At 44.6% G+C, this 12,468-nt stretch overlaps 1 protein-coding gene across 4 annotated transcripts in view; it reads left to right on the top strand.

The window, feature by feature from the left end:
• Nucleotides 1-6,878: 6,878 nt before the first annotated feature.
• QKI (QKI, KH domain containing RNA binding) overlaps nucleotides 6,879-12,468 on the top strand; it is a 142,135-nt gene continuing 136,545 nt past the window's right edge. For 2 of the 4 annotated variants that reach the window (XM_058534022.1, XM_058534021.1), the window contains exon 1: nucleotides 7,301-7,516. In XM_058534022.1, coding sequence (XP_058390005.1) covers nucleotides 7,375-7,516 — 142 coding nt within the window. In that variant the 5' untranslated portion in view covers nucleotides 7,301-7,374. Of the gene's footprint in view, nucleotides 7,517-12,468 lie in introns of all 4 variants that reach the window. The other 2 variants (XM_058534024.1, XM_058534023.1) reach the window with 2 other exon arrangements.

Here is a 12,468-nt window from a genome sequence, read left to right as displayed (position 1 = left end):
GGGGGGTTCTGGGGGCTCTGCGAGAAGGCTGGGAAGTGTCAGTAACAGCGGTGACTGTGCCCTGTGACTGGTGTGAAATAGTTCAAAATTTAAAAACTGATAAAGCTGTACTGGTGTGTACTGGTTGAACATCAGTGCTACGAATAATTGCTTTTCATCTTATATATAAATAGGTAATAAAGTAATTCTGATAAAAATCTCATTGTTACGTAAGCTGCTTTACTATTAACACAAGAGATACTCATTTTCTAACTTGTTGGAGATTCAGGGGACTAGGGATGCTCTGACCCCGTCGCCACAAATGGTATGTTTCTTGCGGACTGAGACATATCCAAAATACTTCCCAGCAATCAATGAATCATGCTGAAAAAAACTGTTCCCACGGTGACAGGCCCTGAGGCCCCTCCCTCCCCTTCTGTTTTCTCTATGTCACTGAAGGCAAAGAGACCTTTTGGATTTTTCAGATGCTACGATTAACTCAGGTAAGTATTCTGAGCTATGAGCAGCTTACACAGCTGCTTGCCCTCCCAAGAGCCCAAGTATGTCTATGTGTTTCTTTCCTTTTTTCTTTCATTCATTCAAACAAGTAATTATTGAAAGTAGACTACTTGTAAAGCATTTAAAGAGCAGAAAGAGGAACAGGCCTGGATTCTACCCTCCAGGAATTTTTCTGCTTTCCTAGTGTAAGTTTCTCCAGTAGGAGCTCTAGATGCAATTTTTTTAGTGCTCCACTTTTTATTAAGTTGTAATATGTTACAAATAAAATAAAAAAGAAGATTTGGTTTTAACCCATTGGAAATTATAAAAATGTAAGATTTCCAGTCAAATGTATTGTATTGCTTAAGGGAGACAAAAATCCTTAAGTATAATTTTTTTTATTTCAATAAGGAGTACAAAATTGGACACCTGAGATTTTTAAATACATTTCTTATTGCCATTACACAACCACCCATCTATACACAGGGTTCTCCTAGGCCCAGAAATTAAATTAAAATAAAGTCAATTTGCTGTTATAAATGAGAACATTTTATTCAGAATCACAGAATTTCAGAACTTGGAAAGACTTCCAAGATCACTTAGTGCAAATTTCAGAAAGACTGTTACTTAGTGTTGCACAGTCATTAGGATAGAATTAATAAGGCCTTTTTATACCCTGCACAGCAATCTTTTCTCTATATGACACCAGCAGTATTTCAATTAGACATAAGAGCATAATGTTTGAAAAGATTCAACATCACCGTTGGTTAGACTATTGAAAAAATAAAGACTCAAAGATGACAGTATTTTAGTCATTAAAAGACTTAGCTCTTGGGGGACCCAGATTTAACCTGCAGAAGGGCCAGCAGTGTGCTGTAAATCACTCAGGAGTTGGAAGTTCTGGTTTGAGTGTTGTCTCCAGCATTTACTAGCTGTGTCAGAAGAGTCACCTCACTTAGTTAACTCTCCAAGCCTTGGCTTCTTCACTGTAAAATGGGGATAATAATTAACTCAGAGCTGCTGTGTATTCAATGAGATAGCAACTGAGAGACCTGACAGTTTGTAGGGACTCTATAATTGTTAGTCCTCTTTCTGTCTCCCTGGTCCCAATAGAAACTCTGTTTAGAAAGCATGAATATACAGAAATTACTGGAAAAATGCAACAGTTAGGCTACAAGCTAAATTTTAGTAAAAGATGATGGCATTTGATTAAATGTCTGGGACATGAGTAGGCACTTCCCTTGCTTGTAAAATGTTTACTCACATTAGTTATTTAAAACTAACGCATAGATTATGAATCAAACCGTATCCGTTTAATATGTTAAAAAATCTAATCACAGATTCATCCTGAAGGAACCAGATCCTAAAGGAAAAAGCAAAAAATCAACCCAATCCAGGGGAACACTACGGAAATTGTTTTGCAATCATAAAACCATGAATCAGTCTGAAAGTTGATCAAAACAAAATGCATTTTTAATTCACTCTCATATTCCTGTAATTAACAGACAATTATTTTTAGTTCAAGTTTCTCTTTAAGTATGGAATGAAGATTGGATTATATGGCACCAGGCCTGCCTCCTGGCTGAGAACGTTTTTACCTCTAAGTTTCATTTAGGGTCAAAAGAGTAGAAACCTGACACCGTCAGTTAACAGTTAACCCCCGTAGAATGGTTTAAGGTAAATGTTAGTAGTACGTCTGCAGCCATCAGGGGAGCAGTTTGAAAGTGCAGCACCATTAACATTAGAAAGGCTGTCAAGAGTGGTGCCTCTGATTTTACAAATGCTGCATTTGCACTTAGAGATGTAAAAATGCCACACCGAAAGGAATCCATGTTACTCTTCTATTGATTCATTGCCTTGTATTAAAAAAAATTCCCAAGGCTCTTCTCTATGAGCACTTTAGCTTGACATTTGGGGCCAACCTAAATCTGGCATCTACTCTTCCTTATGAAAACTCCTCCCCTACAGCCTGGTACGTTCCCACTCTCCAGGCTTTTGTCACACCCTCCCTCAGCACTTGGATGTCTCCTCAAGCAAGAGAGCAAACCCACGTCCCAGTGCAGGTCTGCTCCAGCTTCCAGGCCTGGAATGGCAGTGCTCACTGCATTCTTAGAGCATTTTGCCTTTAGCACTTACTTTTATTAGTTAACTTTTCATACGTTTGTGATATTAACTCCCAGCTCAGCCTGTAAGTGCCTTAGGGTTAATGACAGGTATTTAGATATAATAGGTACTCAAATATTTGTTCATTGAGTTATTCATATTTAAAATGTGTCATTTTCAACCTTTTAAATAGTACCTGATGACCCATCTCACAATTTAAAAGGATACTCAAGTCTTTTAAGACAACAAACATTCACTTTACAAAGATACTGGGAAAGCCCTATTCCCGTTTAGGAAAATGTAAAGATTAAGATTTTTCAAAAGAACACATGGGACAAAAAGCCATCAAGATTAAGAGTGATTCTTAAGTCTAAGAAACATTCCTGCAAGAACTCCATGGTGATGAAAAAAGTTTGGAATACTGTAATTTTCTATTTTAAATGTCAAGAATAGCAATAAGCAGATACAGCCAATCAAATTTAAGAGAACAGAAAATACATTTCCACTCGTGGTTAATTACTGATGTTAAATGTAGAACCATTTCTAGTGTCAACATATTAGATGACATAATTTTTCAGAGTAAGAAAAGTTATTATAAGGACTTTCAACTGGAAGCTCACCTATACATATATTCTTGTATGTTGTAACTTGTATTAAGATGATATTTTTGTAATAACGTGACTAAAGAGTCCTTCCACATTAATTTTTACAGTTTTAAGCTTTTTGATGGCAAGTGATATATCCCAAGAATTTTTGTATTCCTCATTGCACTTGTCACATGTCGGGTAATTAATGGTGTAATATATACCTAAAATGCCTTGAGGCAGGAGGGTGAGCGAGAAAGGGGAGGGATACCGTGGACACCTGCAGACAGGGCGCTTGTCTCAATGAGAGGTATCACCCTGTTGGACCCAGTTCTGCCCTCTGTGGGACCAGCTTCTCACTATTCTTAAGCATCAGCCATCTCTCCTCTGAAATCTGGCTATTCATGCCTACCTCAAATGTCTGCCGTGTGGATTAAAAGAAATATTGTAGGTGAAGGTTCTACACAATTCCTGAAGCATAACAAGTACTTAATACTTTTTCTGAACATATTTTTCTTTTTCTGAACATATTTTTAATAAGTGCCTATATGCACATGTGCTGTTCTACCGGTTGGGAGTTCAAAATAGAACAAAATAAAGTCCTTGCTCTCATGAAGCTTACAGTAGGGGGAGGTGACAGCCAAATTTACCCATAGATAGAACATGTCAGGGGGAAACAAATGTTATGAAAAAAATTAAAAGGGTGGTAAGCAGAGAGACTAACAGAGTATGTGTGTGTGCGTGTGTGTGTACACACATGTGATATTTTATAAAGGTGGTAAAGGAAGCCTTCTCTGATAAGACCTGGGAAAGGGTGCAAGCAGGCGTGCAGATGTGGGAAAAGCTTGCAAGGAGAGGGAACACCGAGGGCAAAGTCCTGGAGTAGAAAGCATGCTTGGCCTGTTTAAGGATCAGGAGGGATTCCAGGGGGTAGAGCTCAGCACACTAGGGGAAGTGAGGACACAACATCAGCGAGGCAGCAGGGGGCCAGAGCTTGTGAGATCTCAGAGGCCTTGGTACCTGTCTTTGGGTTCATTCCGCGGGGCCGGGGTGGGGGTGGGGGAACCACTGAAGAACTGCAATAAGAGAACTGATGTAGTATGCATATTTGGAAAGGCAATACATATCAGCTATGATCAAATGCTGTAACCATAAGGGATTTAATAGGTCGGAAGTGAATATTGCTTACCACTGTTCTTTAACTCTGATCTGGCTCATTTAGATTATAAGAACCGAGTGAGCCATATGAAATTGTAGATTCTATGGGTTGAAAATGGTCGAACATCGTTAGAAGTTTCAACCTGACTTATTGGATAGGATTAGTAAAAGGGCAAAGAACACGGGTTTTAGAATAAAATAAAAGTGGATTTGAATCCTGGACCCAGGACTCATGAGCTATATAGTCTTGGGAAGTTACTTAACCTCCTTCTCCTTGGGTTTCCCCTTGTGTAAAATAAGGCCTTGGCCAATATGAGCCACAAGGTTGAACTGAAGATTAAATGAGATTACAATATAAAGCATTTAGCACAGGCCTGGGAGCTTAATGAACAAGTGAACCGATTAAGAGAGGGGATCGAATCTTTTACAACTAGCAAATCAAATGAATAACTTGGTACCAAAACCTTTTAAAACCACCTATCATTTTCCTAGGTACTGAAGCAGCATACCTTACATTAGTTTTAAAGAGACAACAATTTTTTTGATCAAATTAGTATTCCTTGCACTTATAAAATTCATCCTCTAAATAGATAATTAAGAAGGTGAATATTCCGTGGCCCTATTAACAGCTGTGGATGATGGAGAACTTAGAATATTTGCGAGTTACATGTTTTTAACTTTGTCTACCTAAGGCAACTCCATTTCCTCCATCAAAGTAGCTTACTTTTAAAAACAAACTCATTCTACGTTCTTCAAAAGAACAGGCCAGAAGCTACTTGCCACTCAAAGAGTATTTGTTTGAAACCCGTAGTTTCAATACAACTCAAAAGTGTTCCTCAGAATTGGTGCGAAGCAAAATTTTACCAAAAATCCCAGTTAAGTTCTTCACAGTTAAAACACAGTAGACACGACAGATACTTCAGCCAGTGTAACTCGCACAATCGTCAGGCCGATTTTGAATAATTTTGTCCATGTTAATTGAACACGTCATAAAGAGCTTGCAATAAAATGCAGATACAGATTTAGTGACTGACAACGTTCTATAAAGCAGAGAACTACATTGTTGCAGTTCAGAAAATTCTTCCCCAAACAAACCTAAATATTTGAAATCCCCCCATCATGCTGCTTGGAAAATCTCTTGCCCGCTGTATGATTATTTTTGCAAGTTTGTAAATACGAATGTTGACTTTCGTTTTCCGAACTAGGTACAGTACATGCTCTTTATTTCACTTGTTTATTGTGGCTGCATTTTATTACTGAACACCCATGTCACCACGAAGCGCAAGATCGCCAACAGCATCGCGTCCCCTCGTTATTCCGTACACCGCGACGCTCAGTCCTGGCTGTCGCTGGCTCCCGGAATAACGGAACGCCGCGACAAAGCACAGCCTGTCCCCAGAGGCGCGCCCGCTGCTCGCACAGGTCCTGCACCGGCAGAGCGACGCCGTCGGGGCGACGAGGGGCGCCTACGCGGGGCCCGCTGCTTCTCAGGCTCCTTCCCGCCGCGTGGCTCCCGAAGCCAGAGGGGACCGCGAGAACACGGGGTGTTAGTGCGTTCCCATCAGCTTCGCAGCGGTAGTCAAAGCCCACCGCCAACGCGTCCTCTGGAGGCGGACCCGGAGCCAGGCAGCGAAGACCCGGCTGCTTCCCAGACCCGCCGCTCCGGGTCCCGTGGCCCAGCCACCCCCTCCCCCTCCCCCTCCGCATCCCCTGGGCACGCCCCCTCCCCGACCCCGCCCCCTCCCCACGCAGGCGCGCGGCAGACCCCGCCCCTCCCCCTCGCTGGCAGGGCTGGGCGGGGGCGGGGCGACCCTCGGAAGGGGCGTGGATGCCGGCCTCGACGCGCGCACGCGCTCTCGAACCTTACGGCTACGTGTCGGGCCACGTGACGCCCACCCCGAAAGTCCCCCGTGAAGCAACAGGACGTTAAAAAAAAATCCTCTTTTGGGGGGTGGCGGATCAGAGGGTTTTCAAAAACTATAGTAACGGGAGGCGAGGAGGGGGCCGGGGGGCGGCGAGCGCGGCCCTGGCGCGTCCCGCTGGAAATCCCTCTCACCTAACGCGCCGCCCGACCGCGCCCGCCAGACGAGCCGCCTGCTGGCGAGCAACGCGAGGCGGCCCCAGCCCCCGCCCCAGTCCAAAGCACGGCCGCCCGCGACCCTCCCCCAGCCGGCGGCCCCGCACCGACCCCTCCCTCCGCTCTCGCCCGCCCGGGGCGGCGACCCCGGCCCGGCGCCCAGGCCCGGCTCGCCGAGCGCCGCCTCCGTCACGCCGCCCGCCACCGGCCCCTCAGGCCGCCCACCCCGCCGGAGGGAGACGGCGCGGCAGCGGCGGCTGCGGCGCCCGGACCCGGGGCCGCGGGGGGCGGCGGCGGGAGGAGGAGCGCGCCGGCCGGGCCCCGCTAACGGCCGCCCTGCGCGGCCCCGCCCGGCGCCCGCCCCCGGCCCTCCCCGCGCCGCCCCTCCCCCCGCGCCGCCGCCGCCGCCGCCGCTGGCAGCGCCGCCTGAACTGAGGCGAACTCCGCCGCCAAGTGAGTGAGGAGGAGGAGGAGGCGGCGAGGAGGAGGAGGAAGAGGAGGAGCGGAGTCAGAGCGCGGCGGCAGCGGCAGAGGCGGCCGCGGCGGGGACCAGCCCAGAGAGACCCCGAGCCCGCGGCAGAGGCGGCGGCTGAGCGGGCGCGACCAGCCGAGCGAGCGGCGGCGGCGGCGGCCCGGCTCCTCCTCGTCCGGCGCCGAGCGGCCCGCGCCCGCACTCGGCCCGCGGAGACCCGCCTCCCGCCCGCCGGCCTCGTGAGGGACGCGCCGAGCCGGCGGCCAGGAGCGGCGGCGGCGGCGGCGGGCCGGGAGCGCGTCGGGCCGCGGGCCGAAAGTGCCTGCGGGGGCGGGGAGAGCGCGGCGAGCGCGCGGTCCGGCCGCCCCGGCGCCCGGCGCGGGAGCGGAGCGGAGCGGGACGCCGAGTTCCGAGCGGCCGGCGGCCGGGGCTCCCCGCCCCTCCCTCCCTCCTCTCCGGCGGCGGCGGCGGCGGCGGGCGGAGTGAGCTGCGGAGCCTGGAATATGGTCGGGGAAATGGAAACGAAGGAGAAGCCGAAGCCCACCCCGGATTACCTGATGCAGCTGATGAACGACAAGAAGCTCATGAGCAGCCTGCCCAACTTCTGCGGGATCTTCAACCACCTCGAGCGGCTGCTGGACGAAGGTGAGTCGCCGCGCCGGCCCCTGGCGGCCCGCGCCCTGGCGGCGGCCGCTCTCCCCGGGACCCGACGCCCGCCGGCCGGCGGGGAGGGCAGGGAGGTCGCGGCTGGCGGGGCCGTGCGCCCGCGAGCGGGAGGCCCGGGCGGGGGTGCACGGAGGCGGCGCCGAGGCCGGGCTCGCGGGCCGGTCGGGCTCGGCGGCGCGGGGGGGCCCTCGGATCGGGACCGCGCGCCCCGCGGGTGTGTGGGGGCGGCCGCAAGCCCCGTCCCGCGCCCCCGGCGCCCGGCCGCGGCAGTGGGCTCCCGACGGCCCCGAGCTCCGCGGGCCTCCCGGGGAGGAGCCCGGCCTCGCCGGCCCGCGGGCGCCTGAAGGACACCGGCCCGAGCCGCTCCTGGGGCCTCCCGGAGGACGCCGGCGGGTCCCCGAGCGGAGCTCCCGCGGGGCTGTGGTTTGTTGGAGTTTGTGTGGCGTGTAAACACTCGAGGGGAGTAGCGCGGGCCTCGTGAATGTAAAGGAATGCCGCGGGCGCCCGAAAGTAACGCTGATGGAGCCCCAAATGACAGCGGAAAGCACTTTCGGTCCTTTTGTTTGGGGAAGCGAGAAGTGTTGGGGAGTTGAACTTCACTTTTGGGGTGGGGGTGGGGGCGAGCGCGAAATACCGCGAGGATGAATGTAGACGTAATCCCGAGTTGGAGAGAACTCCGGCGGAGAGCCTGCTCCCCGGCACGCCGCTGCCTGAGTTTGCAGGACAGGAAATCAAGAGGTCTGAAAGGGCGAAAAGAAAAACGAGCAGAAGTTTGCCCAAAAGCTTTGTCGGTGGGGAGCGAAGAGTGACAAGAAGATTAATTTTGGCTAACTCTGGAATTTTTCTGCGAGTTCGTGCAGCGGCGACTTGGAGCATTAATATTTGGTAGCTGTGCCTTTCTGTGGACGCCTAGGGAATAAGATGACCAACCAAAAAATCTGTTTTGCAAATCGAGAAGCAAGGAGTTTCTTTTTTCGGTTTAGAAGCATCAGCGGAGGACTGTTTAAAGAAAACTGGAAACTGTATTTTTATAGAGGTGAACAACGGATTTTAGGCTTTTCACGAGAATTTCCCGATTTTTACAGTAGAGCTGGGGAAAAGGAATCTGAAGCTTAGAGAGTTGGAATGGCACTAAGGAACAAAAGACCGGAAATGTCTCCGAGATAAAAGATGGTTAAAGAAGACTCCCGGGAGCTTTTGTTGTCAAGAAAGTCATAGAAACAACTTTAAAAGTACAAAAGTTAGGTATTAACTGCGTTGTCGTTTTTGCATACATGTGTTACACATACAGCAGTGATCCATATTGCAATGGGCTTTTTCAACACTGTTGAAACAGCAAGTGTGTTAATTTCGAATTGCTCCAGAGAAAAGTTGAGCTGTCTCTTTAAGGGGTTCTACTTTTCCTATTTGTGTTGGCTTTTGAAAGGTTGTGGAGGCAGAAAACTTTCTGGAATGTCAAAAAAAAAATCTGCTGGAACTCTTAAATTGAGTGTTTCCAAATGTGAGCGCTAAGGGGCGCCAGTTATTTTTTTTTTAAACATGAGAAATGTTTGGAGCAAGATGTGTAACATACTCAATAATCTGACCTACATTAAATTTAGTTGAAATTTAAATGATAGTATATTATTTTATCTGTCATTTTGTGTCCATATATGTATTTACAAACGCTGAAAATACTTTGTTTAAAGTTATTGGAACAATTTTACCACGTTTCAAAAATATGATATTATTTTCCCTTGGCATGTTTTGGTGAAGTTAAAATTTTAGTAGTACTAGTAAAAATTTCTAAGCACTTTTTTCTTAAGTACCGTTGTTTACAAGGAATTCTTTATAGACATTAAAATGAAAATAGGCCTTGACAATACTTAGGGTTAAAGTTGAAGAAGTTTGAATTAAAATGTCGAGTTCAATCAAACAGCATAGGCGATAATAAAAAAAGTTTGGAAATATTTTCATCTTATGCATACTATTTAAGAAAGTAAATAATTTGAGTTTTTCTGATTAATTCTAAAAGGCTTCTCAGTTGTGCTTTTATGTTATCTAAAATCTCTAAATGATAATTTGGAGTTCTCTGTTAAAAAGTTTCTAACCTTTGGCTTCAAAAATTTTTAATTTTCTAAATCTAGAATTCCGATTATGTCATTGTCTCTAACAAAAGTTTGTTCATTTCTCTCTGATTGAAATAGTAACCACTTGAGTTTTAAATGTTGGAGACCACTAGTTGAGGATGAAACATTCTAAATAATATTTTTTTTCCTTTTAATATGCTTCATTCCATCTCTTGTCTTAGTCTGTCTTGAGTTGTAGCCTTTTCAACTCCCTGTGGTAAAGGTTGCTTCTGTATGGTAGCTAGGATGTTTAAAATGGACAGCATAATGACTAGGAAATTTGATTGTTTTTTTATCAGACCAGTACAAACATGCAGGAAAAGGGGCTATTGCTATTCCTTAGTGTGGAATAAGCTGCTTCCTGTAATTGTTAGCCTTATTATAAACTTAATTTAACTAAAGAAAAATATTGGTTTCTGAAGTGCATCACATTTTTTTGTGCCGGATGATTTAATTCAGCAATTTGGCAAGTTGTGCTTTACCCCTTTGTAGCCTGTCGTTGTCCAAAATAAGTTAATCATGACTTCTGTTTGTAGTTAGGAATTACGTTTTCCTTTGTTCATATGATTGGTTGAAAAATTCTTTTTAAATTTAGATAAACTGTAACTTTTACTTCAGTGATTAGTTTAATGAAGATACTGTGCTTAGTTACAGTAGGTCTATTCTCTGATAACTGGAGATTTTGAATAAGTATTTAGCAATTCTATTTCAAAATATTTTTCAAAAGTAAGCTTTTAAAAAATTTGCCTGTCAGTTTGAGAATTTTTATTTGGCTAGTTACAAATTTGGGACTTAACGTGTGCTAGATTTTCTTAGTTGATTAAAACTTAAATGCTTTAGACTGAGCATTTTAATTTTAATTCCATGCCAAGTTAACCTTTAGCCTATATTTGGTCTGTGGACTGTGGGCAATCTTTTTGGTTTTGTGTTTCTTTTTTTTTTTTGATGGGGAGGGGTTGTCAGACTTTCCTTCCAAATGTCTTCAACATGGTTGCTCCTTTAAGTTACAAATACATTCTAGGTTGGACCAGTCATATAAAGGACGTAACTTCAGTTGATAATTCTAGTACGTACTTAAGAATCTTTTGTTGAAGGTAGAGTTAATTGCAGATAAAACGGAGGTCTTAACGTCTTCAACTGTTCTCTCTTTAGAAAGAAGTTTTTAACTGAACCCTGGACCATCCATGGGAGAAAGTAGTTACTACAAGAAGTTTTTTTTTCTGAAAAACCTTTCTTTGTCACGAAAAGGAAACTTAAATTACGGCAGTACTTGAATGCAAATTCTATATGTGAGGTATTGGAATTTAGAAATGAGAAGGTGAAAAATAAAATCAGTTGGACTTAAAAATCCCAAATAGGGGACAGTGGAGAGCTAGGGATTTTAAAATCAGAGTTTGAGTTTTCATTTTTAGGCAGAGAGAAGGTTAACTGCTGATGTACAAATTAACAAATGTGTAGTATGATTTATGAGGAAGGCTAGCCTAAATTGTTTTATTGTGAATATCTTAAAAATTAGTGTGTGGCTCAGAAAAAGTGAGCAAACATGTTAGATTAGATTCTGCTTTACTGATTTGAAAAATTCATTTTCATTTTTTCATGGTCTTTTTTTGTTTTTGGGTAATACATTTTCTTTTTGACTTCAGTTTAGTTTCTTACCCTGCTCCCTCTCCCTTAAAAAAGTGGGCAAAAAATATTTTAAATTAAAACTTGCTTTACTAGTTAACATTTTGCTGTGTTAATGTTTATTTCCACTTATTATGCATGCATTATTGAATGTATCGTACCCTCAGTTCTCTTACACTTAAATTTTTTTTTTTTTTGTAGAAATCTTGCTTGTCTATAAAAGAGCTTTGGTTTAAAAATTATATGGCTGTTTGTTGGTATTGAGAGGGCTCTGGCTATTTATTACACTTTGTTTTTTTTCCCCTGAAGAAGCATTATTAACAGTAATCAATATCTGTGACAAACAGATTTTACTTAAGTTGAATTTCTGTTCTTCAGGAGTGAAGATTTTACTTTTGTATAGAAGCCCTTTGAATTAGTAGTAATGAGAAGGAAGCCAATATATAAAATCAGTTCTCTTCATTATCCTTTTCTTCTCTTCACCCAGGAGGTGTCACCAGCTATATAAGGCAATAATGGAAATGATGGTTTGTGTTATAGGTCATTCATTCAATATGCATTCTGTACTTTTGAAGCTCAAGTCCCTCTTAGGCAGAATATGTATTCAAAATGCACATACATACTATGAGGCAGAAGGTGATTCCTTTTTCTTAACTTTGTCCAATTTACAAGTTTTGTAGTAAAAGCTGTACTCCCAAGGACCTAAAGTAATTGAGTTAATAGAAATAGGTTTCTTCGTTAATAGCATTTGCTAGTGTGTTCTTATGAGCACATTTCTTAAATGGCTTTGAGAATATCAAGTGAAAACAAGTTAATTTGACTTTTTTAATGGTTTGTATCCATTATGTTTCTGTTCTTATCCCCTCTCTAGTCACTGTCCTGAATCTGTCCTGAATCCATTTTCCATAAGAACAAATGGTTTTTGGTTTGCTTTTTAAGGGAAATAGATGCTTGTGACAAAGACATGAAGTGTAATACCGCCCCCCCCCCGGGGGGGGGGCTTTGACCTTGCCTTTATGAGGCATGATTCAGATGCTCCTTTTTTGAGGCTAATATACTTGGATATGTAAGATTTTTGTTTTGTTTTTTGACTTTTTTTGGTATTAAGAGAATTAGGCCAGTGTGATCATAGGGGCACTTTTTATAATCTGATTGGAACTACATTTTAATTTACGTGAGAAATTCAGTGTAGTTAGTACA

The sequence above is a fragment of the Diceros bicornis genome, chromosome 39 (assembly GCF_020826845.1).
Source record: "Diceros bicornis minor isolate mBicDic1 chromosome 39, mDicBic1.mat.cur, whole genome shotgun sequence".
NCBI classification, from domain to species: domain Eukaryota; kingdom Metazoa; phylum Chordata; class Mammalia; order Perissodactyla; family Rhinocerotidae; genus Diceros; species Diceros bicornis.
The sequence above is the reverse complement of the archived record's forward strand: the minus strand, read 5'-3'. Positions and strand labels throughout refer to the sequence as shown.